This window comes from Perna viridis, chromosome 7 (genome assembly GCF_037379345.1).
Source record: "Perna viridis isolate PV_CMFRI_1.1 ecotype Kerala chromosome 7, ASM3737934v1, whole genome shotgun sequence".
NCBI classification, from domain to species: domain Eukaryota; kingdom Metazoa; phylum Mollusca; class Bivalvia; order Mytilida; family Mytilidae; genus Perna; species Perna viridis.
The window spans coordinates 31,673,885-31,701,800 of record NC_142451.1 but is presented as its reverse complement, the minus strand read 5'-3'; the positions used below and the strand labels follow the sequence as shown (position 1 = coordinate 31,701,800).

Sequence of the window (27,916 nt, the reverse complement as noted above, 5' to 3'; positions counted from 1 at the left end):
AATGGTGGATGTTGTTTAGTGTATATAAATCGTTTCATAATAAATAAAATCAACTCATGAACAGCTAGAGTTGCAAAAACACAAATGTAAAGTAAACTTCATTTTTAAAAATTATTTTATTCATTAACAAAAAAGAAACATTGTTATATACAAATATGAAATATTAAAAAAAAACATAAATTGTTATGAAAATACATTTAAACTGAAAGCGTAATAGTCAAAATATTAGTATTGAATATTAATGATCACAATCATCGCAATGTTTTCGAAGTATAAGAGTAAAAAGTGCATTTTAACATGTTTAAAAAATTACCAGTCACAGCTTAAATAGTTATGTATTATTAATAAAAGATTTCACACATACAAATTAAGACCTACAAAAATTGTTTTAAAAAAGTTTTTGTTGAGAAAAAATTTAACGTGGAGTGAAGGACTTCAAAATATGTCATTTATTACAATGAAAATATAAATGTTCCAATACATGTGTACGCATTTAAGAAAAACTTTCACCATCAGGTTTGAAAAATTGATTTTTATCAAACTTTAACAGTCACAGAAGAAAGGTTAATTCAAGATAAAATATCACAGTCAATGAAAAATTATTTTTTCATATCTTGATATATACAGGTAAATATACTATCCTTATTTTTTGTGTAATTTTTTTCATATATAATGTTTTCACATCATGATATATACTGGTATATATATATGTATAGTTAGCATTTTTTATTCCTTTTTAACATCATGATATGTACTGGTATATTTAGTTATCTATTGTTTACATAAATGAGCCATGAATTTAAATTCCTCTTACCACTGTATCATCAAAATGCACGAACATTGTAAAAACACTTAGAAATGTCATGAACACAGAATTTGTGGAAGGCGTTTCGATTTTTATATCTATAGAAGAAATGTTTCACAATGTTCTCAGTAGAAGGTTTCCAGTGGAATCCATCCTGATTTGGCAAAGATATATCCGAATTTTTTCTTTGCCTTGACTTGTCCAATGGGATCAGGATAGGACACGATCTTTACTCTATCGCCTGAAAAGAAAGTAAAATTTAATTTCAATACGTCAGAAAAAATAGTTCAATAATATCTGCACGTTTGTAATGTTTTAATGCTGAAACTCAATTAAGAGACTGTCCATGTAGAAACCATGCAGTTGATTTGATATGTCCATAATACGTGGCACAGAAACTCATAATGATATCAGGAAAAACTAGAATTTTTGCCATCACTTGGCGTCCGTCGTCGTTAACAATTTTTCAAAACTCTTCTCCTCTGATACTACTTGACCAATTTGAACCAAACTTAATATGAATGTTCCTTGGGGTATCGTGCATAGAAGAAATGTGGGGATTTTCGATCGGTCGAAAAAATGGCCGCTATTACTAAAAATATAACATAGGAGTCAAACAGTAGTTTTTCGCATATATCTCCAAAACTGTTAAGTTTAGCCAAATTCCGTTAGAGTTAAAATTGTTCAACATGATGAGATCTATCTTTGGTCAAATTTTTACTGTTCAGCCATTTTGGAATTATTGCCCTTTTTCGACCCTTATCATAAGGCCTTCAAAAGTCTTCAGGGACCAAAGTTGTCAGGGACTCCTTGCAAAAGTTATTGTCCTTGGGAGACGATTTTTTACAATTTTCAGCCAATATCTCAAGAACTATAATAAGAAACTTTCTATCACTGCAATGATCCTTATAATAGTCCTACCGAGATCTTCTTGAGTCAAAATTGTTGGACAACTCCTCATTAAATCTATTGCCCATGAAAGACAAACTTTAACCAGGTGAGCGATTCAGGCTCATGGGAGCCTCTTGTTTTCTGTATCGAAAGTGGATGACTCAGAATATATGTTCAAAGTTCAGTTTCAAATCAACTAAGTTATTAACAGATCAAAGAGTTATTTCCATTATTTTCAAGTTTTAGTGTTTTCTACATTGTATGTACAAAATGTAATTTAATTCGTTCTTATCATTTCAGTAAAAAACAAACCAACATTTATTGCTTGAAAAAAAATTATGTGTCCCCAGATGCCCCTGGACACCCTCTTAATTTGTAATGAAAATGTACATATACGGATACCTCAGTGTTGTATTCAAGATGATGATGTCCTTTGAGGGTTTGTCCCAATACATAGTCCGTATCATTTTTAATCATCGCTTACGCTATCGGTGCACCTGGTCTATGCTCCCATTTTTTAGTGGAATTCGAGTTGCTCATTTACTTTTTTTACTTTATGTGTATTATTTTGGTTATTTTATGTTCTTTGTTATGTGTGTCTGTTTAAGGTTTACCATGTCTGATTTCTGCTAGAATCTTGGTTGCCTTGATTACTCTAAGAAACATCTATTTATAACATATTTTTATGATCAAGTCGTTCGAGTAAAATAGTAATATATATACAGCTTAAAAAGGGGAATCAAAGGTCATACAAGACAATACAGCAAGACAGAATAGCTTGCATGTTAAAAACATACAAATGCATAATACCTGCTTTAACAGAGAGCTCACATTTCCTCTGTTCCTCGTATGAGTATGCAATGGTGACCTTGTATGGTGGTCTCAGCTGATTTTGAACTAAAACAGAAAAAAAAGTATCATAGCGTTGTCGACATTTCAAACTCTATTATAGAAATAACCAATATTGGTTAAGTAAGGGGTGTATTTCGTGTATTTCAAAAGTGTCATTGGCTTATAAGTGCAGGGATGGCAGCTTGTGTAAATAAAATTAGAATGCGTGGAATTTGTGAAAAATATGCAGAAGATTTGTAAGATTTTATGCAGAAACATTTTTTACCCAATTAAAAATTGATGAATGCGTGACATGCCTTTCCTTGGATCCACGTCTGAAACACAGGCACTTGAGACCAGGATTTTTTTATTTTAACTCAAAATTGGAAACAAAATGATTTAGTGATATTTTTTAGATCAAAGAAAAATCCTGGTCCCAAGTGCCGGTGGTCCGAAGTGAATAAGTTTGTGCAATGATATCTTAAAATTATGCTTCAAATATTTTATGGCCTAGTTGGCCGAGTTGTCCAGTGCGTTGGACTTAGTACAGGCGGTGTTGCCTTAGAAGGGGTTCGAATCCCGCTGAGGGAGCGACCAACTTTGTATCGCAACCTTGCATTGATTCTAGAGTTGGGGTGTAGCTTAGACTTGATTATATATAATGAACTTTAGCTGGCCATTTTATGATTGTAGGGTTTGCCGATATGCCTACTCAATTAAGTATTTTTTTGTAAATTTCCTGATGTCTCGACCAAGGGGAATATTCGATACTTCCTATAATAGACCTGTACGTCTGCGTTAAAAGTTAAAAAAAAAAAAACACTCCCTAAATACATAGAACAATTTTAAGCCTTTCATGTGTCAGTGCATCTACTTAAATCACGGTGTGGAATGGTAACGGACTGACAGTGATCAGAAACGGAACATCATTTGAAAATGAATGATAGACTTAACTCTTTACTGTTATGGCTTATAATAGAATTATTCACGAAACAATGCATAATTATTTCTTTCATTAGCTGCACATACTATTCAAAAATACCCTAGTACAACCCAACAGTTCTGCTAGAAAAAATCAAAATGAGATCAAAAGTCTATGACTGCAAAATTTTATTGAAAGATAAATTTTGATATAGTAGCTCTTAAAGTGGCATCTTTTAGGACATAATTTTACCATTTTTAAGAAAAAGCCGCGTTTTCTTTCATGCATTCAAGTTTTCATTCAAGATCGACACTATTGTTGACTAATTCAACTGCAATACTAAGTAAATCGGAAAGCGATGACCATCTTTCGGAAGATGCATCTTTCCTTGCATTCGTTGGAATGTACAGGGTCAGATGTTGAAGTTGTATTTTATAATAACCTCTTTGTGATGGAAAAAATCACGAAAAGTCGGGAAATGATCACGGTTAGTCCGTGAATGTTTTAATTTAAAAAATCCCGATTAGTTCATTACCATTCCGCACCATGTATATAGGACGACACTGGGCTGCGTCCCTATAATGAAAACAAAACGTTTCTTACTTTCTTCTGGTGTTAATGATGGATCCCATGCAGGCCCATCCCAGCATGTCCTAGGTTTAATAGGTGGTGGTTTTTCTGGTTTGGCCTTTTCGGTTTTCTTTGGCTTTTTTACATGTTTCTTTTCTTCTATCGCCCCTTCCGAAGTACCCTCCAGTGGTATGATTGGCGGTGGTGGTGGTGGTGGTGCTGGAAGTTTTGGACCACGAACAGGAATTGCTATGTATATTTTGCCTTTATGTATGCTGAATGTCTTAGTTGGTATATAACTTCTAACCTTTTTCGGTTTATATTCACCCATATCAGAATTTGCTGGAGCTTCATCATGTTTTCCGCTTGTGCTTTCTTTTTTATCTTTTGTTGCTGTGTCTGTTTGTTTCTTCTTTTTTCCGAAGAACTTTTTCCCTTTGCCTTTAGATTTCTTATCCTTTGTGGTTGGTTCTTCTTTGATAATTTGAGATGGTATCTGGGGTAATTCGCGTTCCTTTGTTACTTCGATCTTGGCCAGTGGTGGTTCTGAAAAGAAAATAATGATGACACATGAAGGTTCCAATGGGAGTTAAACCCAAATGACTACGTTTTAATCTTGATGCACACTCGAATTTCTAACTAAAGCATGTTTTGCATAAATCTAATATCTTGACCAAACTATTAGGTTATTATAATTACCTATTCCATGATCTTGCACAACTGTTTCTTTTTCTTCTTTTGGTGCTCTCACTTCTTCTTTTTCTTCCTTTGGTGCACTAACTTCTTTTTCATCCTTTGGTTCTTTGAGCTCCTCTTTTTCCTCCTTTTGTGGAATAATGACATTGGAGACAATTCTTTCATCTTTTTCTTCAACGGCCAAGAGAGATGTGTCACTTTCAAGACTCTTAATAGATTCTTCATATTCTTTTTCTCTAAGATGGCGAGCCTCTGTCTTTCTGAAGTATCTTCTACAGGAGTTACTCCTCTTTATTACTTCTTCACTTTTCTGTGAAGGAAAACAAAACAATATAAAGTTGGCACAACATAGTGTGTACTTCACAAAAAATGGTATTCGCGTTAACACATTTTTTTTTATTAATTAAGTAGTATTTTAGTATTTTTTGTAAAAATCATACAAGTTCTCATTATCATGTCATATGTGATACAACCCAAAATATGCTACACATTTTCATTTTTGTTATTAAGATGCTTTATAGGTCTACATGATGAAATGTATAATCATTCATTCCAATCTGTCTGCTCTTATATAGGCGACAATCCACATTGAAAATCAACAGTTTGTGTTGTATTTTAATGTCATTTACAGAGTTTTCTCCCTTAATTTTGAATCTACAGTAAGTTCCATATAATTTTTATCTCTTAAGAACAAGGGTAATATGAAAAGCCACCTAATAATTTCTGTTTACTATAACATTTTAAACAAAATATCAAAAATAAAAATATATAGGCTTTCCAACCACATTTTGCACTATTATTATCTGGAGTGCTACTTAACAAGTGTCATAGACTCCAAGTATAAATATGACTTTGATAGTCATCAGGATTAGCTTTCGTTTAATTCTCATTAGATGATAAAATAGTATTTGCAAAAACCGACTAGTCCTGAAACCCCGAAATCAAAGTATTGTAATTTTGGAAATAATTGCGATGTTTTTACTATGACCCAAAAATATAACTGGGTTGTAATCGGAGTAACTGCCCTCCTTTCCACGATCATTATTGATATTTAAACAAAACTAAAGTTGGGTTTTCCGTAACATTGTAGAAAAAAAATTCGGACTTTAGTCAACAACTCACAAACACTTACCTGAAACTTGTTGAAGCCCATTGTCTTGTGGTAGTTCCACATTCTTTTATTAATGATAGAATGGCTGTTAATTCGTTCTACTACTGCTACGCCATCTCTGTTTAACTTGACTATACTTTTATAATTATAGTAAGCCCTGTCTATTTCAGCTATTGCATCTTTCCACGTTTTTAAAATCATTTCCACATTTCCTCTTTCTATCTGTTCAAATCTTTTAGCTGCCTCTCTAGATTTCTTTTAAAAAAAACAGTTATGAATTATATTAAGAAATTGGTTTAAGAAATATTACTCGCGGCAAGTGAATTGGTTTTATTAACAAGCGATGTTCAGCTTATCTGAAACATTTTCCTACAGGCCACTCAGCTCAAAATCTGAAAGCGGGAAGTGTGATTTTCAAATACTGAAAATTCAGAAATTATTGTGATGTCATTATTTCAAAAGAAAAAAAAATAGACGATTCGATTTTTAAATAATTCAACCTCATTATACGAATATTTTTTTACATCATATTTCCTTGAATTGTAAAAAAAAAAATATGTAAGTGACCATAAATTTTACTAATTATCAGGTTTATTTTCATGGGCGAATTTGAAATACGCTGGATATACACCTTTTGCCATAGTGAATGCAATAAATTAAAACAATATCTTGTGTTATCTTCGAATTAATCGTGGATGAAACAATTTGGAAAATTACCTGTTTTAATGTTGTGGTCTCTAAATTCAAAAACTCAAACTCATCATTGTATTTACTGGCAAACTTTCGTGCCTGCTTAATCTTAGTGTCAATATCAACAAAACTTGACTTTTGTCTAATCAAATCGTCAATTTGGTTGATCTTTCCTTCAAGTTTCTGAAAATGCAATAATAATTCGATTTTAGTACTATGTATACTTTAAGGAGTTACACCCAGGGTAAGGGACATGACTCATGAAATCAGTGATATGTTTGCATCATACACAATTTCACCTAAGCCTCTCAAGCTTTCATTTGAAGCAGAATAAAATGAATCCAAGTTAATTAGATGCTTAAACAAGATTGATGTAAAATGCTGTATACAAACGTTCCAGTGATTTTTAAGAGTTGTTTCCCCTTACCCAATGTCTACCTCCTTAAGATTCGTAATAAAAAGTTCAAGTCTGAATATAGGTAAGAACCAAAAGAAGCTTATTTTATTTTTTTTCAAAAAGAAAAATGAAAAAAATATGGTTATTGATACAAGATATAGGGGGGAAATACCAAAGGGTATAATGCCAATAATGGGACAATACTAATCAAAACCTGAATATACATGTAAACACCAGGAACGAAGACAATCTACATACACAATGTAGCAACCTAATAAAATAGATTTCATAAAATCAATCCATAGATAAAACAATTATTTCGCGACTTATTACATATACCCTATGAGCAAATTACTTGTAGTAGATTTCGGAAAAGCAGAAGACCCTTACCCAACCGTTGCGCCTGATCCATACTCCATTTGAGTAGAGTCTGAGTAATTTATTAAACCCCCACTTTAACTGAAGTTGGGTATAAGATGATAAGTGTCCGCCTGTCATTCCTCTCTTCCTTCAGTCTGTACTTTCTTCCTTCCGGCACACAAAGGGATGCCCATCTCTTATCCATTACTCCATTACACCACTGAACGGAATTTAAAGAAACTTTCACAGAATTTTTTTACATACTCCTTTGTACACCTCCTAGTTAAGATTTTAATCCAAATCAATTTGGAGGTCAAAACCAAACATCCACTGGAAAACCATATCTACTCACCATTTCTTCTTCTCTCTGTTTCTGTATGATATCATTCACTACCTCGTCAATTTTTTGTAACTCTGCCCTCATTTTTTCCCACTCTTCAAATTCATTGCTGCGTTGGTGCTCATAACTAATAAAAAATAATAAAACTGTTCGAGAGTCTGCTATAGTTTTTCCTACATTATTAATGTCCGTATGCGTTTTTGGTGTATTTTTTATTATTAAGACTATTTTAAATGCAAAGTATTAACCTAGGATTGTTTTTGTTTGAATAGACAATTTAACCAGTATGCACTATAATAACAAAACTAAAAATGAGAATAAAATGGTCCACTAGTAAGTAAACGAATTAGTTGCAGACGTTGAAATGAAATTTCAGACACAACTTAATACTACAACTGCACTATGTTCATTATTTAAAAAAGTTTTTCATTAGATTTATACCCTTTTGAAATAAAACTGTAAATTAAGAATTTTTATTAAGTACAGTAAAAATGTGACAGACTTGGTGTGAGACGTTTTCTCCAATTATAAAATTTACAATGGCATCTCAAGCTAAAAACATAAAATTTGCAATAATTCATGCACACAATAACTTCTGGCTTTACTGTATAATGAGTAGATAATTGTTTCTCCAGAATTCTTCACTTACGCTTTTAGCCTGACAGCCATCACACCATATGAATCTCTGTGTGTTCTAAGTTGGTGTAGCAGAGCAATTTCTTTATCAAGTTGCATTCGTACCGCCCTTATCCATCTCGGATCTGAAACAGAACAGCATCGCATCCGTTTTCAACTTTTCGTGCATCTAAGTAGTTAGTATAAATTGTTAAAATTGAATAAACATTGTCATAATCCAAATGCATATATGAGTAAGTTTAATTCAAGTGTAAGTGTAAGAATCAGGCAAACTTGGAAAATCAGAAACATGCATATCAAAACCCCACCGTCGGGCACCGAGCTGACAGTGTAACATCACTCAGGGATACTTTCTCTATTTGAAAAGACCATTATTTGATCTCTGCATCACTGGTTTTGCGCAGAAATTTTTCAATAGAATGTTAGAAAGTGAGGTTTTCGACAGAGTCATCTGCCCTTTAAATGTTCATTTACAGTGCATTTCAATAAAATTATATCTCAGTGCTGCGCCAACATGATATGGAAAATCTTGTCTTTTTTCCTTGATTTTGATCAGGCAAATAGTCAAATTACACTATCAAAATGATGGATTTTTTCATAGTATTACCATGTTTAACCCACTGCCTGATTCTTACAGGGGCTGACACTTAATAGGATTTTGTTCATATCTAGATGGAACAAAACAAAAATAACATGAGTTTGGACAATTTCAAGCACATCAGTTCCAAACATAAATGGTACGTCTATGTTCTATTTCAAAATAAGTTTGTAGTCTGGGGTCTGATTAGATGGCCAGTGGAACGTAAATGTTAGAGATGAAGAACTGCATCCAGCAAAAACAATAGTAAAAAAAGTTACTTTTTTCACTAATTTCCCTCAAGTAATTAGACTGAGAGTATGCTGTAGTGATTGGAAAAAATATCATGAGTGAAAATTTTCTAACAATCTAACAACCACTACTTCCAATCATTGCTACAATGTATTTAGTCATGTCTGCCGCGTTTTTATTTTTATTATTATAAAACTGATAGTCCGTAAATAAATCACGGAAACTCCACTTTATAATTGTTTTGCCACTTGCTGGTCACTCATGTCACTTTGTTTTACCTCGAACGATGAAGTGATCTGACGCTCATCATTCTAGAATACTGAATTAATGCCATTTATTTCAAAACAAGAATCGATTTTTTTTCTCCATTTATTGAAATTGTTCTTATACCTTCGTATGGTGCTAGTATTTCAAGCATTTCTTGAGATTCTTTTAAAACTGGCTCAAAGTAATCGACTGCGTCGCCATATCCTGCAGCACGAACCCCGGCATAATGTTTCCAATACAGCAAGCTGCCCAATCTACAAATTAATGGTTAATTCATTTAAAATACGATGTCAAAGAAAAAAGTCACTCAGTTTCGTTTCAAAGTTGCTTCGTATTTAATGTAAAGTTCTTTATTTTCAGTCATGTTGTTATAATTTATGTGTTAATTTTAAGGGACAATTTGCAATGTTCAGGAAGAACTTCATAAACCAAATTGAAAATACGTGACCAATGTTTGTTGTTGCTTAGCTTTAAATATGAACTGGACTGAGTCTTAATTATGAAATATTTAAATTCCTTACTTTTATGTTAAAAAAAACTTGGGTAAGACTATTTCATCACGGTAGGAAGGCAGCATGAACGAGTTCTTTACGCAATAGAATGCCCTAACAGCTCCTAGACATGGTGAAATGTGTCTAACCGAAGCATTCGGTCCGGCAGAAATTTCACATTTTTTTTTGTAGTTTAACATATGGCAAAGACAAATTACATCATACGGTCATACTAATCAACAACAAAAAGTCTGAGAGCCAGGCTGACGAAAAAAACATCGGTCCGGCAGAACGTTCATGCCTTTTGATCCGAATGATTAATGAATAACTTGTGAAGACAAGTTTCGGGAAGTATGTTTTAAAGCAGTATTTTCAACGAACTTTTAGGTGTTTTCATTCTTGAACATATAATACTTTGCTTCTTTTCCAAACAAACAATACTATATTCTATTGAAATATTTTGTTCAACAAACAAATCAAAACTGGTCACCGACTGAGGAAATTTTAAGTATTGTGAAATTTTATAGACGAGTTAGAGAAAAAGCGTGGTTCATGGTTCAATAGGATTTTCTGTCACTGAGATAGCAAAACGCAAAAACGGCGAAAAATTAATTAGCTAGTTACGACATCTTCGTTTTTATAGAATCACAAAATTCTCATGGTTTGTTCAATTAAGAGTATAACAGAAAGAATAAAAAAAAAACTTATATATGACCGTGACGAATAAATATAATCTACCTTCATTAGCATTAAGAATGTTGGTCGATTTGAGGGTGAATTTTTTAAAGGTTTGATCGCTGACCTTCATGAAAACGATTGCAGAAATTTGTGTTTGGTATGGATCTGATACTCTTAGTACATTTGAAAGTTTGGTAAATTATTCAAATTCAAACTATCAGCTGTTAGGGCTAAGAAAGGCTTGAATCAAATTTTATCATAAATGTTTTACTAAAAAGTCACTCAAGTCCAGAGAAGTAAAGTGGTTCTTACTTTTGTCGAATTTATGCATAAAAATTTACACTTTTTTAACCTTACGTCTATATGCCACTTCCTGATAAAAAGAAACTTACCCAGCTTTTTCTGGTTCATCAGAAGTATAAAATATCCTTTGGTATTCTGTCGTTGGTAAATCCAACGCCATAGTTAGAGAAGTTTTATACAGAGCAAACACAAAACCGGCTTGTCTGCAATCCCTCGTAGACAGGAATAAAATAACGTCACAGTACCGCTGAAGCCTAACGTCACTGACGTACGGACGTTAGGTCTGTATGATGGCCATTTTTCCATTTTAAAACAAAGAAGGGCTGCTCTCAGGAAATCTAGTTGTTAATTTATTCACGTTTTTTTTTTCATTTGTTCACAGGTGTCTTTTTTAAAGCGTATGTCTTACATTCATCGTTCTTCGGCTGTTCAGCACGGTGTATCCTTTTTACGCATCCTTTTTAGACAAGGACGGTCTAGATAGAGCAACCAATAATGACAGTCATGACATTTTTTCCTGTTAAGAACAGTAATGACAATTCGCTCAGTGATTCCTACGTGGTCCACCACAATTCAAACACTGAACTTTGTCAAATCTCATTCCTGTCGTTCTTGTTTGCATTACAATTCTGTACGTGTACTGCATACATATGGTGTGGTTTGTCTTCTAAGTTCTAGTTCTATCACTACGTTTCAAGTTTGTAATCTGACTAACCTTCAATCTCGTAGTTTCCGTTAGAGAGGTATTACCCTACCACTCTTCCACCCTGAAAAGCTCCTGAATGTTAAAACTGTCCAACTTTAGACTGCAGGTTTTTTTTTACAGTAGAATGTAAAATTTCCAGAGACTGTTGAATTTATCATTCTTTTTCATAAACACTGAACTTGCCTTTTCAATATATTCCATGTTACTGTTTTTGTTGACAAAGCGAAAAGTGCAGACATCTAATGACGTCATTGAAATTGTGACGTAAACGCACTTGATTTATGTTTTGCAGTTGTTTGTTTCATGTTTGTTTTGTTTTTTTTTTATCAATTACTTTTAAATGCTTTTCTTACTAAGAGAGTTAGTGACCATACTGAGCTCCGCATATTGCATATTCTAGGTGACAACTTTTTCGATTTAATGACTTGGTCTTGTGGGTGGACTTGTGACATCTAGGGCCTGCGCAGTCCAGCGCCCTGGACCACTCGGCAAGCTAGCCTGGAAACGACAAAATATTTGCTTCACAAATTTGACAGTTCTAACATCGTTGGGAATTTACACTGATAATATCCTGTCTAATCACTCTGACCCGAACATTTAAAATTCTTTTTATACTTATGAATATTATTAATGATTCGATGTATGTGAAAAATAGATATTTTAACCGTCAACATGATGAAAACAAATATTTTGAACCGAAAAAGCCTTCTCAATATCAATAAGTCGTCTGGCCCCTTAAAATATGTATCTGCATTTCTTTCTTCTTCCAGTCCCGTGCAGGTCCGGGTGTTAAAAGAATAGGCCTGCAGCAGCGCTAAGCTTGTCGTAAAAGGCGACTAAATAGTGCTTCATTTCATTATCATTTATGTTCATTTTATCATCCATTTCATGTTCATTGTCTGAATATAGCTGAAATAGTGCTGGTCGGGCTTAAACCCCAACAATCAATCAATCAATCAATCAATTTTTCTTCTTCCCTGATTCTTGATATTTCCTGACCTTGTATTGATATTTTGGAAGGGATTCATGCTTAGATTTGTAATTCTCAAATGTTTGCATTTTTTATGAAAATCCAATCATAATCAGTTGCCAAGTGTTACCCACTTACCCACTCCCCCATTTTGTTAGCGCCTATGATAAGCATACTTCGTTTCGGAAATCATTTATACAGACAGAAAAAGAAGAGGAGTCATTGGGATTGTTGTGTACCCAACAAATATTAATTATTATCCAGGAAACTCTCTATGCATTTGTATATCATGATTCATCCAAGTATTGTTTATTTAAGAAAGAGCGTTTTGTTTCAAAAGCTGGAACATCTAGCTAGTCCCGATTTATAGGTATCGATTGCGGGATTTGTATGCTTAATTTATCTTCATTATTATAATTGTCTCCCTTGAAGAAAAAATGAAAGAGAATACAAATCGATAATATTCTGCTAAGGAAGTGTCTACTTAGATTTTTAGTTTCTTATAAACTCTTAGGTAAGATATGCTATTGTTAAAGGTATTATTTCACAACCGAAAAACCTACACATCTTGTTAGCAACGTGCAAATTAGATGGTACCCGATGTTGCATGACATAATAACGTCGAAACAATCTAAGACTAAGTTCGGGGTAACCAATAATTTCGTAACGTATATTAGAATAACTAATATTTCAGAAAAAAATCCCTCACCCCTGGTTAATCAGACGTAATACTTAAAAGTCAACATAAACTATACATGGGATCTGATGTCAACTCTGTATTTTTAGGACAAAGAAACCAGCAACTTCCAATATGCAGGACATTTGGTTCTTTAACACTCAAGTCACAGTCATAAATCTGTTTTAGTTGGTGAAACACTGTATCTGTTGGGTTTTTTTCTGGGTGAAATATGAGTGTTACACCCTACCATCTTGGACATCATACATGTATTTTCTGGTTGTAAATTGTGTATGGAGAATCACCACCTGGGTGTGAAATTCACCCAGCATGGTGAAGTTAATCTCATTGATCTCTGTCTTATAGTATGGGTCTTGTTATTGTTCTCAAAGACCCGACCTCCCAGATCTATGACCTTCAAAATTCATATCTAACAGCTGAAAATCACATGAGGGGAGTCTGGGGACTTAATTCTTAATCCAATACCAAAATCTATTAAACAGGGATTGAGACAGTTAGTATATGGTATTAACATTTAACAAATATGAAGTCGAAAGATAATTAAAAAAAATCATAAAATAAGTATTTATCGTTGATTAAATTCATACTTCATAACTGTCCAATATTGAGTTTGCATAAATTCAAATCCATTTACACCCGTGCAGGTCCGGGTGTTAAAAGAATAGGCCTGCAGCAGCGCTAAGCTTGTGGTAAAAGGCGACTAAATAGTGCTCAGAACCCTAGCCGGGAGCTAGGGCGCTCTGCCCACAGAGTAACTGGGATGTGTGCCCCAGGTGGTTGAATGGGGTACCCCTGGCTTGTTACATGCTGGGGTTGTCAGGCTATAATACGGAAAACCTGACCGCAAACCATAGTGGTGCACCGTGTTGGGAAAGATGCCATGTTCCTCGCACGTTAAAGAACCCTACTGTGGTATTCTCCCAGAGTAGGAACCATAGGGCTCCGCCAAAGGAGGCTAAATTGCCCGACCCTACCCACCTCTCCCTATTTCCAGTGGCAATCAAAATTTGTCAACCCCATTGTCCTTGTGTCCCATCCCTTTTTCATTTCATCATATTTTCATGTTCATTTCATCCTCAATTTCATGTTCATCGTCTGAATATAGCTGAAATATTGCTGCTCGGACATTAAACCCCAACAAACAAACAAAAACATCAAATCCATTTGATAACCAGACACACATCAGGGACATTGTATACAATGTGTTCATTTAAATTTCTGGAAATAGACAACTACAAGTTTGTGCGAGGTTCGTCAAGGGATTGATTTCATACTGGGGTAAACATTAGTGGGCATCAATTAAATTTAGAAATCGATTAAAACAAAAGTAATCATTAAAATAATGATATATATAGGTTGTATTTGAAACTTTTAATTAGAAATGTTTCAGATTTAATTAAACTGGAAGCATTTTTGGCAGTCCACAAAAACGATAGGCTGAAGAAGTCTTCTAACAAGGTTGTCATCTCTTCATTTGTACAATGTACTTCAATTTAAAATGTATGGTTTGAGTAAATTACTGACATTATTCAGACTTTTGTAGTCCTGATATATACATTATCTACAAAGCTTGGGACCTGTAGTTAGTTTGTTTTATTTCTGCAGTAGCCATTCAATTATTAAAACTATCATAAACAAAAAACATCACCAGACTATTTTTTTCAAGCCCATCACTCTAATCAAAATTGTTGGTACAACAATCAATACATTCATAGTGTTTCATTTATAATTATTATATTAATTAACAGTTTAAAAGTGCAGAATTCACAAATTAAAAGATTTCTTAATTACTTTATAAAAATACAAAATGATATTTCTATATGATGTATCCCCTCTTTAGACATAGCTGTAAATTAAAAAAAAATACACTAACAATGATTAAGATGTACAAAATGAAAATAAAGAATGTGCCAAATTTTTAATGACATGACTAAATTTTTATCCTAACTGGAGTGCTCCTAAAATAGAGGATATACATGTACACCTGAGAAACAGAAACAGAATATAATGAATTCCCTGTTATGTTTCATTGAAAGTTACAACTATTGCAATATAAAATGGTCAGTGTTGGCTAGGTGGAATCTGGGTGTTAAAAACTGACTATGTTGGTGTAATTCTGACCTTTACTCAGGGCGGACTTAAAGAACCATTCCACCCTGAATGAAGTGTGTGTAGCCATTGTAGGAGGTCTGAAACATAATGGTTCAAAATTTCTCTATTGGATATGACTTACACTACTGTCAACCAAAATTTTTATTTCTCCACTCTTCACAGTGGAGTCACTCATGTCCTCCACTGTGAATCCACCATAGTAAAAACCAGGATAAAATTGCTCAGTTACAATAGTTTTCAATATTTTTTCTGTCCTTTATTGAAATGTTATTAAACTGATGGAACCATTAAATATACATTTGTATAAACACAGGAGAAGTTAGTTACAGACAATTTTTGAAATGGTGACTTCACTCTGGAGAGTGGAGACACTGTGACTCCACTCAAAATATCTCCACTGTGGAGAGTGGAGAAATTAAAATTTGTGTTGACAGTAGTGTACATGTGTATATAATTCTGGAGTGATTGTTTGACCTTTAATACAGATGCAGAGCAGGTCTTCTATAAATTTAGTTGGTTTACAGGGTCTTATTACTGTCTTGTAGTGGGATTGCAATTCCCCAACAAATTCTACACAAGTGCAAATGGAAACATCATAACAACATAACGGTGCATGAACAAAGTTACCATTTGAGTTATTTGTTTTAAGACATCATGTACATTTACAACAGAAAATTGTAGATTTAATCAAATGGCATAATCTTCTCTGCCTCAGGTCTGAGTTCAAGTTTCATTCATCAACATGACAGAACAGTAGAACAGATGGGATTGATGTCAAAAACACAGATTGCCTGTGTTTGGGACCTGATCCCAGATGATATTATCCTACATGTGTTCTCATTTTTACCAGCATCTTCTTTGCTCAAGACTGCTCAGGTTTGCAGGTATGTAAATATTTTCAGTTAGTATTGTGTTGTTCTTATTCATGAATACTAAAGTAGTTTTAAGTTTTTCAGAGATAATATTTTGCAGTAAATTGTGTTTGTACATATATTTTTGTTACTTATTATACTGCTTCAAAATTGGCGGATTTTAACAGGAATCACAATATCTGACTCCTCTTTCATGTATATAATATTCAATGGATTTCAATAAAACTTCATGTGGAGGTTGGGCATTACCAAGTTAGATATTTTTTGCTAGATACTTGAAAGGGATATAACTACTCATGTCCTGCTGTATTTCAAGTTTACAAAAATGTATATATGAGAACAGATTTTCCTATTAATATGAACTATTTCATACAAACAAGTTTGGGTGCACACTGGTGCCCTGGCCTAGCTGCTTTGCCTTTTTTAGTCAGTTTTATAAGTGCCTTGGCTTGTCCTTTTTGTAAATATTCCCTAAATGGATGTTAATGTTTGCATAATGTGCTTTCAAATTTGCCTCTTGCAATATGCTCTTCTTCCATTTTACCTAGAGTACCCTGCACTTTTCAAAACCTACAGAGAAATCGCATCAGCCATTATTGTTTTTTTTTTTCAGGATATGGTATAGAGTAACAAGAGACGAGTTACTATGGAAAGACTTATTCTACAGGCATTATAAAATTGATAGACTTATACCTATGGCACCTGGACAGTCATCATGGTTAAATGAGTATAAACGTCTCCACTTTCACACACCGGCTATAGAAAGTGAGACCATCAGACAACACACAGACCAAGTTCTTCATGTTAGCTTTTCACATAATGGCAAGATGTTTGCTACAAGCTCAAAAGATGGTTATATAAAGGTAATATACATACATGTACATGTACAGTGTATATGTTTGAAAATCTGTGGTTTTCTTTGATACACATATTTTTTTGTTCCCCACTGCAAATTGACAGAGCATCTTAGTTATTATCTGCTTCAGTTTGTAGTGGACACAACTTAGCCGAGACCTCTCTTTAGATTTTGTTGAAATTTTTTAGATTAGAATTATTTATATGTACATGATGTTATCTCACCTCCATTTTGATACAAAAAAAATTTCAGGTGATATTTGACATCATCTTTTTATGGTTCATATTCCACCAGCAGCAGGGGACATATACATGTATCTAATTGGTTGGTTGGTTTGGATAAACTGGTTTGGTATCATGAACTATTTAAGTAGCAGTCTTTCTAAAAATCAGGCAGAAGGTGATTCATGCATGTCAAAAACCCAGTTTTGTTTCTTGTTCAGAAACAGTAACTAATTACATAACCTGTCTTAGTTTATCATTTGGTTGTTGCGCCTTTGAGATAAAAATTATATAGATTATACATGAAATTGCCACTTTGCAAGAGTTATCATTCTTGATTTGGTTCCATTTGGTTGATTTTAGTGGGAGATGAATGTATGATTTTCTCAAAAGTGCAGAACTGAATACAGAAATGATTATTGTTACATAAAAATATAGCATATTTCGACTGAAAAACCATTGTCTGATTGATGGGTTTTGCTACATCATGAACCACTTTACCATTGGCAGTGTCTGAATTTTATTTGGACTGGTTCTTACTGTAGATTGGTAATCACTCTGCATTTTTAGCTATTCTATACAGAATAACGTTTTGATTACAAATCAATTATCATTTTGACTGGAATTCATTGGAAAATAAAATGTAGATTTACATGTGTAAGGAATGTTTCTTTTTTATAAGCAGGTTTACAAAATAACCTGCTTCAGGCCATTTTACACTTATGGTTTATGTAAACTGTGGCAAAGTAGGCTATTTTTTTACAATTTAATTTACAATGTATGTTCTGTTAAATGATTAAAAACATTCCTTAAATAAATAATTGTTACCTGTTTGTAGGTTTGGAATACTTCTTACCCTGTATCGCTGAAGTATAAAGAGAACATGAAGCGTTATACATGGAAATATACTCAGTTCTCCCAGTTTAATGAGAGCGATACACTACTGTTAGTTTCAGGGGTTCACTTTGGATCTAATAGCACATCAGGAGAAATTGCTGTTTTCTCATTACATGGTTTGTAGAAATGAATAATCACATGTGCTTAAAGAGGTAGACCTAGGGTAGGGGACACAACTCTTACAGATCATTCAAATGTTTGTATTCAGCATTTTAAATACAATCTCATGTAAGGATCAAAGTAATTTGGATTAATTTCATTCTGTTTCAAATGAATGCTTGATAGGCTTTGGTGAAATTGAATATGATACAAACATATCACTGATTTCAAGAGTTATGCCCCTTATCTGAGGTCTACCGCCTGAAACATGTTAAGGTTGAAGCTTTATATTTGTCACTGAAAAGCATCATTTTTTTGTTTTTGTTTTTTTGTTTTTTTAATCCAACATACATACTTGTACGGGTCAATGTTTGAACCAATAGGTTTTAGCATTGTATACTGTAAACATATTAATTTTTGCTCTCTACTAATTCTCTTCATTTTCGCAATGGACAAGAGAGCGTGAAAAATAGTACCCACAAATTTGATTTCTATCACTTTCAGACACTTATCATTCTTTAAATCTACAAAAAATGATACCCACAAATATGCTCAATTTACATAATCCATGAAAATTAGCAGTTGTGAAAATTAATACGTTTACAATATGCTACATGTACTTGTGGGGATGTGTATTCACTTAATGGATTCTTTTATGATAACATCTGATATTTCAAACTGCTACATTTTTGTATAAAAATAATGTTCTATATGTACATGTATATCAAGTCTTCTGCATACCTTTTAACTCTCCCACATTAGCTGGGAGTCACTTAAAAAATCAATGAAAAATTTAGAATCTCCCACATAAAAATGTTAGACTTATGGGAGGTTTTTGGTTAAAATTACTATATTTTCTGTGAAAAATACTTAAAATTAGAACTTTTCCAGGAACTTTTACCTCCAAAATTTGCTTTTACGTAAAAATCTCTCACATGAGAATATCAGTGCAGAGAATCACCCACACAAGTGTTCCAAAGATTGACAAGGATGCATCTTTAGTAGAGTTGGAAATCCTAGCCTGACCTCCTGTCGTGATTGGTAATTTCTGGGCAGGGCTGGCTAAAATTTAGCAAATTTTGACTGGTTTTACAAATTCAAGTTTGTCAGGGCTCATATATTTTCCAGTGAATTCCTTACCCAGTCTTTAGTTTGCCAATATTGCCTTCCTGTTAATTTATAACCATTCAGTAGTATAGCAAATAAGAATTTTTCATATAACGTATGTAGTTGATATCATTACAGTATAATGTCAATTACAAGAAAAAGATACATTGAAGCACAGTTTTCAAACCAGCCAAATATCTTATTTATAATTGACCGCATACACATGTAAAAGAAGAAAGAGTGGCTACAATTTCTGTAGTTAACAAAACAAATAAGTAGTCAAAACAAAGTTTGGAGACTGTTTATATTCTTTATGCATGTATAAAATTATGTATTACAGGTCAATTTGAACTACAGGCAAGAGTTATTAACAAGCCATATGATGTGTTTGGTACTTGGTACAATGATAGCCATCTTATATCTGGTACCCTCCACTGGACAGGACAGTTACAGTCATGTTCTGTGTTGTGGATTAACAAGGTAAGGAACATAGTACAGTACAGAGCAATAAAAGTTTCTCTCTGGCAAAATCATTCCACATGGTTTTCACAGAAATTTCACATGAGTTGTAATAGCATTCATGTGAACTTTCATATGAAATTTGTGATCCGTCAATTTCGCATGAAAATTGCACAGATTTCATATTAAGTTCATTGTTATTTCTTACAATTTTTGGAACAATATTTGCCTGTGTGGGTTTTATAAACACTTGTCTCTATTGAAGATCAGGAATTTCTTCCTGAAATGTGAGAAATTTCACCTTTTTCGAAATTGAAATGCAGGGAAAGAAAGGGAAAAGGTGGTGTATTTATCTCATTTGTTTTAATTGAGACGCTGTAAGTACTCATTACTTTTTAAAAACGCTGCATTCATTTCAGTCAATCTATGTTATGTACATGTACCATTGGCCTTCCAGAAAAAACCTTTATTTTAACCACACTCATCATTGTGAGTGTCATTTACCAAAAATTACCTCTGATGCTGTCGATGTAAACACGGTAATGACACACAGTTTTCAGGTATCAGGTAAAATGTATATATTATGACGTCTTTAAATAGCAGTGGAAGATTGGGGTTAGGAACAGTTCACCTATTTTTGTCTTCCATGAGTCATTTTCAGCTGAAATTGTCATTGCAGCTATTATTTGGATTGAGAAGAAAATAATCATTGACTACTGTCTACCATCTTCCTTCAGGTTCTGCAGAAGTACCCTTGATTTTACATTTTATGCAACTGTAATATAGTAAACTTACATAATGTATGTCTGTTGATACATCTTCTCTTTCACGCATAAAACAAGTAGTGATCAAAATGCCTTTTTTTTCAGAATTTTTTTTTTCATTTTCTTCTTCTTTGTAGATTTTCATATATGAGTTATGTGAATTTAAACACAAAAATGGACAAATGAAGTATGAATTCCTTTTTAAAATAGTACAATTATTTTTTTGTCTTTCTACATCATAATTATTGATGTTATTGTTTTCTAGGCATTTCAAGATACAGACAACGAACATGAATCAGTGGTGATGAGACTATATAAATTAAAAAATATAAATGCTAGCTCTGTACGGACAGTAATGGTAGCTACATATAGGGAAAATGTTGATTCTGATGAAAAAGACGATAGCTTGAAAAGGAGTAAGAGAAATAAAGCTTATTTAGAAAAGCCTGATAATGGAAGCTCATCCAAATATGCAAGAAAAAACAGTCAACAAAAAGTTCTTGGGAATATTCACTATGAACAAGAATATCGTGACGCTGAAAAGAGTTGTAATGACTATGCCTTGTCACAAGAGCAAATGCAACCCGATCGTGGTGAAAGTTTTAGGTCAGCAGCTGCTCCGTCCGGCAGTCATAAATCAAGCTACGTTAATACTGAGGGTAAGCCAGATCTGGACAAGCTGGCAGAAAAGACTACAAAATGTGTTACTTTGACTTCAGAAAGTTCTGAAACAAGTGCCAGTTATAATACAAGTTCATGCTGCACATCCTCTTCCAATAAAAACAATTCTGCTAGTCAAAGTCACAGCCATTGTTCATGTGATACTGCATGTTCCTGTCATGGAGGCATGTATCTAGATGGGTCATCATTTGGGGCACCTATACAATCAAGTTTTTTCAGCAGTTTTGACCACAAGGTAGCATTAGATGACTGGAATCCAACTTCCCCTTTACATAAAGGGGACCCAAGTATGAACGTTCCTGACTTTCTTGGTCCCGAAACAGAGAATTTGTTAAAAAAGGGAAGAGGGAAAATAATGGAAAAGTTCTTGATATTTACGCAAGGATCAAAGACGTACACACCACATCAGGTTGGAATTAAGAAAATCATGCCATTGGAAAGACTTTCTGATGATGATGCTGTTAATGTTTTGCCAGACATTGAATTCAATTCTCCTGCATTAGAATCTGTACAATATGATAGTATTGATAAAGTGATAGATATGCATGGGCACATAATAGGACTAGCTTTATCTCCTGATCACAGGTAGGCAATGATTATACATTGTACATGTAAATACAGGAGTTTGAACTATCAAACCAAATATTTGGTGGGTTCTAAGTACACTGTAATAGCTCCCTTAAATGATTCTCTGGATCTGCCATAGTGCCACCATCCACAAAACAGTTTCTTGTTTGTGTAACAGAACTGTTATATCAAGCTATGCCTCGTGATACATTTTAGTTTTTGTGATCTAGTCATCTAAACCCTAGTGATCATTAGCAGTGTAGGACTAGTCATCTAAACCCTAGTGATCATTAGCAGTGTAGGACTAGTCATCTAAACCCTATTGATCATTAGCAGTGTAGGACTAGTCATCTAAACCCTAGTGATCATTAGCAGTGTAGGAATTAATTCAAGTTATTTAACAGGGTTTTAGATTAGGTGCATATACTATCCATGCAAGACCTGAAAGATTAGACAAGGAAATAAAAAAACTTAATTACATGTAGTTAGATGCACTTACATGTATATGCATCATCTTTGATTGGTCAAGTTTTAAACTTGTGCTACCTGGATCTTCAAATTCAGTTAATGACATAATTTATTTGCTTAGTTAATGGCTTGATTTATTTTCATTGGCAGCTACAGTTTATTTTGCTTCAAGTTAATAATGTAACACAATATTTAAAGTTCAATTTGTTTACACCAGTATATGACAATGACTTTATAATTTCCCATCTCTGCATTTGAATTAAATTGTCAAATATTTGTACATTGTAGGTATTTGTATGTGAATTGCCGCCCCTGGCCAAGAGACTATGATATACAGAATCCTCTTCAGCCTCCTCCAATAGCCCAAGAGATTGACATTCATGTCATTGACCTCCTGAGGTTGGCAGAGGTTGGTACCATGTACAGAGCACACAAAGCCTATACACCTAATGATGAATGCTTCTTTATCTTTCTGGATGTCAGCCAAAAATATGTTGCAAGGTAAGTGTTATTCATGTATAATTACAGGAACAGTTGCAATTACAGTGTAATATGCAACTGTATTTTATCATACACCACATAACTAGTAGTTGGTACAGTATATATTGGAATCTATTGTCTTTCTTAATCCTCACTCTCACTTATTTATATTAATTCTTACCCTACCTGTGCACCTGGTCCATACTCCAGTTTTTAGTGGAGTCTGAGTTGCTCATTTACTTTTGTTGCTTAGTATGTGTTATTTTGGTTATTTATGTTCTTTGTTGTGTTTGTTTTCTTGTCTGGTCTTTGTACCTGGATTACATTCTTTTGATTTCCACTAGAATATTGGTTCCCTTTGTTGCTCTCTCCATGAATAGATAGATTTCTTATTGTATGTGGCTTTATATACAAAATGTAGATGGTGGCTATGTTGTATTTTTTTTGGTGTTGTCTTACATCAACTTCCTGTTTTATAGGACTTTTCCGTTTTTGCAATATATGGAATGAGTGAGGGTATACCTAGCATGATAACATATGCAACTTGCTTTTTTTGGTGTATGCTTTAAATTATTTTCATACTGTTAGTTCCCACAGATATTCATGATATCTTTTTTGGTGTATACTTTAAATTATTTTCATACTGTTAGTTTCCACAGATAGCCAAATGACCTGAATAAACCTATAGTTTTTTTATACTGATAAATGATACAAATTCAGCTCCAGTGAATATTAGGACAATACTAAATGTCTCCGTAATGTGTAAATTTGATCAAAATGTAATTTGGTTGTTTTACAGTGGGGCAGAAGACAAGCATGGATATGTTTGGGATAGACATTATGGAGTCTGTCTGAACAGGTTTCGCCACGATGATGTTGTCAATTGCGTTGCCTTCAATCCTGCCGATTCTGAAATTTTAGTGACTGTCAGTGATGACTGTACCATCAAAATATGGCGTTCATTGAATCGAGAGAAAAATAAATTTTCTGGATTTTTCTGAGACTCTGTGATAAAGAGGTCATTGTGTTCACTTTTTTGAAACAGATCTCCCTGGTTGGATTTTCAAATGCTTGTACACATTTTTGATTGCCGATGCTCCAGCAGAGATGTTCAGTGCCATCAGACAATTCGGACAGAATGGGCAAATTCAATCTTATAACTGTGAATTCTGAAACTAGTGTATCCATTTATTATTGTGGTTTTGTCATTTAGACCCCAACCATATATATACTGAAGGAGGGAAGAGCTGGGATTATTTTGAAAAAATAAATTATTCCAAAATGAGCAAAAACAATGTTTTTACTCAGCCGTGGCAAAGAAAAATTATGATTCAGTACTTCCCCCATTACTTAACAATGTATAATTTCAAATGATTTTTTTTCTCTACGGCTGCTGTTGAAAAAAAAAAACTATTTTTGCTAACTCAAAAAAAATCTCAGCCCCCCTTTTCCTCAAGAAGAAAGTGGTCTTTGCCTTAAATCCAATATATTATTTAAATTATGGTATGAAAAGTTCTAATCAAGTAGTACTATACATTTTATAACACAAGGGAGAAAAAACTTCTCCTTGTTTGTGCTCCATTCTCCAATTTGTCTTTAACAGTTCTTTGACAAAAATTTCAATACATGTACTGCATTTCAAACAGAATTTACTCAAACCTTTTATTATCAAAGTCTAGATAATGTTCTGGTATAAAAAAACAGCAGAATTTTACTTTTTTGTATTTCATCTTATTGCTTTCCTATCTATGTGAAGAAATTTTACTATTTGAGGACATACAAGTAGTTCCAGGCCTTGGAACTACTTGAAAATTATGAAATCCAAGAATACACTAACTTACAATTCAAAATCATTAGGTCCACTAAAACTTAACTTAATGAAGGATCTACAGTCCATTACAAGTTTGATAAATTTGAACATCTCTGCACTTGACAAGTACTGGGTGTACAGGATGCAGCCATAATTTATAACTTTAATACAGAGTTATCTATCTTTCTAGCATGTGTAATTTCGAAATCACTTCAATTTTTTTACTTGAGCATGATAAAACAAAAATTATAGAAATCTGTTTGTATTATGGAACTTCCTATCTGTTACAAAAAAAAAGAATCAGATAGCCAAAAGAAGTACATTTTTTTGGCAGACATCTTCATGATAGTTTATCCTGTCATTGAAGGGTCCAGAATTTTCAAGAGCCTGTTAATTAGTTCATTTCTTCTGTGAGAATGGAAAATACCTTTGACATTTGTGTATTTTTCTAATTCATTTTTGTTTTTTGACTAATAATCTGACACACCTGCTCTTAAGAAAGATAACTCTTGAAAATGGGAGACAACTCAAGTGTACTGAATATGAATAAAGAAAATATTCTGTGGTGCTGTTTAACTATGTGATATTAACTGATGTAAATTTCACATTTAATCTGTGAAGAATGAATCATAATTGCATAATGTATTGTTTAATATATAATATTATAGCTTTTGTGATATGTACACGAACGGTTGTTCATGTAAATTACTTTTATAGGCAATAATTTTTAAATTTATTACTACAGAAAATAGTAGAATTTGAACCTGAAATTATTTAAGACTTAGGCACAGACTATTTAATTTTACTTGGGAGGGACTGGTGTTTTCATGCAGGCTAGATTTTTTCTTCTATATATGATACATGTAATGGGTCAGATTTTTTTTTCTATTTGAATAATACATGAAAATTTATTTTAATTTTTTTTTCCAGTGGCAAAATGGTGGCCAGAATATTTTTTGACAAATTGGGACTTTGGTCTAAAATATCCCATGCCTCCTTCTCAAGAAAATCAAATGGTCTATGCATAAGAAATCAGGTGATAAATTTGCAACAACTTAACTTAATAACAAAGGGTTAAGTCATGCATGCACAAATTATCATTTTAGGCCTTCTTAAAAATAGTTTGAATGGTGTAAATAATACTTTGATAAATCAAATAATGCTTTAAGGTCTTTAATCATTTATTTTCAGTTGAATGTTTGAAGCTCACTTTTACATTTCATTGCTTTCTTAATTTTTTTGTTTCCAAATTATTCTGTGAGGATGAAAAGGATGATGAGAATATCATGTCCTTAGGTGCAGCTCTTTATCTTTTATTTGTTTATGCTTTTATTTGTTAATTTCTTGTCTAAACTTCTTAAATCTAAAGGAAACATTCATAACACTTCCTATGTGTTTGTCATTTCCATATCATGTGTAGTTCTGAAAAATTGGATTTCCAATTCTGGAATATACTGTAGTACAAAGCCAATGGCATTTAGAAAAGACTATTTTCAAAAAGGGCAAAGTACTCATAATGGTAATTAATACAAATCTAAACTACTGAGATTCTGATTTCAGCCTGACAGTAAGTTACAATGTACATGTTGAGAAGCTGTTAAGCTTTTTGTTACGAATGTAGCCAAAATGGCATTTTTTTAATATTTAGTTTTGTTTGCCTTCCATTTAGGATAGCAGTTGTGCACTTCTTTTAATTAGTATATTTTTACATGGACTTTATTTTGCTGCTGGATTCTTGTTTATTTTTTAATTGTTATTGACATTAATTGTTAGTACTGTGGAATTTTTGTACTTTCATCTTACAGAGACTGTTAAAGAGAATTTATTGCAAATTTTTTTATTGCATTGTAAAGATAAATTGTAATTATTATACCAATAGAATTGATAGTATGGCATTGCCACCTATTACCATTTATTGCTTCATAATTATTTTTTAAGCGCAAATCATAATTTTGTTCTTACTTTCTATTTACCAGTATATTATCTGCAGTAGTAAGAATATTGCAATAATTTCTTGAATGTATCAGTCAATGCATGTACTTACATTTTGCCTAATGTAAAACTTGTGATACACGTCTTCAATATCTTATTTATGAGAAAACTTGAAAAAAATAATTGTTTTTTTTTTCTGTTAAAAATTGAGGTGAAAACCAATGAAATTGTGCCACATTGGAACTATATCTGTCTGATTCAAAGCATTTCTCTGTTTTCATTAACCAGGCCGTCATTTTGCAAAAGGCTTTCAGAATCAAAAATAAAAAGGATTTTTGTTTGAAAAAGGGACAGTTATTGAGTTATATTGGAGTTATATTGATTACGTTTGTAGATGCCATGTAGACTTACCTATTGAAACTTCAGTTTGAATGATAATGAATCATTTACCTAAGTCTGAGGAGTTTAAAATTTGATACTTTATATATTGAGTATTTTTCACAGGGGCTTATATACTTAGTGTACCATTTGGCATTCACCAAATTAAAAGTGCCAATTTTTTTTTTATACCTTTTGATCCAAAATCACAATTTTAAACTTGCCAAAATAAACTGCCTTAATGCAGGCCCAATTATTTAGTGGAGTTTTCTTTAGCTGGACAATCTGGGCAATTAGAGGGGGGAATTGGATATGAATTTCAAGTATGAAATTTGACATGCTCTAATGTGAATAGGGGATAAAAGAAAAAGTTCATTTCAAGTGAAAACTAGAAGCTTATGCTGTGTGATAAAAAAAAATGAAAATTTTCTTACTTTAGAGCATCAGTGGCATCCAGGGGATGCAGGGGGTTAGTACAAAATGTACCTGTCCTTTTTATTGGAAAATTTGTCATTGAAAAGAATAATAGTAAATAATACCCTAGCACTCAAACCTTTTTCTGGAGAACCTTGGCTGGAATTCTCCTTTTCAAAGTGTCTGGATCTGCCCTTGTGCCATTTATCAAATATAGGTCTTAGTTATATTAGAATGCACTTCAGAACTTGTACAAAGGGGAATAATCAAATATTCATATTGTGACTGACTGTCATTACTTTTGGCTGTTAGGATAAAAAGAAATGATTACTATTAAGAATATTCAGAATTATTTGTAGCATTTCTTTAGCGGGCATTTTTTACAAATTTGCCTTAATCATATACCAGAACTGTACTCAAAATTTAAAGTAACTTCGGAGGTCTGATTTGAATCAAGCTGAAAAGAATTAGAGTTGTAGATCTTGAAATTAATATATAACATAATGATCTCTGGGAGATTTCACTATTTATAGATTTTCATATTTGTTTATTATTTTTTGTTGTATTTTGTGAATGAAATAAACATTATTATGCTGTTTTCCATGTATT

General features: G+C 33.0%; 2 protein-coding genes across 3 annotated transcripts; one reads left to right on the top strand and one right to left on the bottom strand.

Moving 5' to 3' along the window:
• Positions 1-103: 103 nt before the first annotated feature.
• Positions 104-11,761, bottom strand: LOC148612308 (uncharacterized). The gene is made up of 10 exons (XM_088593620.1): positions 10,907-11,761; positions 9,469-9,599; positions 8,263-8,374; positions 7,626-7,740; positions 6,544-6,699; positions 5,848-6,081; positions 4,719-5,025; positions 4,053-4,565; positions 2,507-2,593; positions 104-1,046 (listed from the first exon to the last, which is right to left on the bottom strand). Exons 1-10 carry the CDS (start codon positions 10,975-10,977, stop codon positions 931-933), a joined length of 1,842 nt encoding a protein of 613 aa, XP_088449746.1. The 5' UTR covers positions 10,978-11,761; the 3' UTR covers positions 104-930.
• On the top strand, positions 10,029-27,905 carry LOC148612307 (F-box/WD repeat-containing protein 5-like). 2 transcript variants are annotated; one of them, XM_088593619.1, is made up of 8 exons: positions 10,029-10,187; positions 16,018-16,186; positions 16,788-17,037; positions 18,090-18,264; positions 19,695-19,834; positions 20,843-21,843; positions 22,582-22,794; positions 23,573-27,905. In XM_088593619.1, the coding sequence occupies exons 2-8, from the start codon at positions 16,065-16,067 to the stop codon at positions 23,772-23,774; spliced, it is 2,103 nt and encodes a 700-aa protein (XP_088449745.1). In that variant the 5' UTR covers positions 10,029-10,187; positions 16,018-16,064; the 3' UTR covers positions 23,775-27,905. The 2 variants fall into 2 exon arrangements, with proteins under 2 accessions (XP_088449745.1, XP_088449744.1); XM_088593618.1 differs by lacking the exon at positions 10,029-10,187 and adding an exon at positions 12,898-13,007.
• Positions 27,906-27,916: the final 11 nt, after the last annotated feature.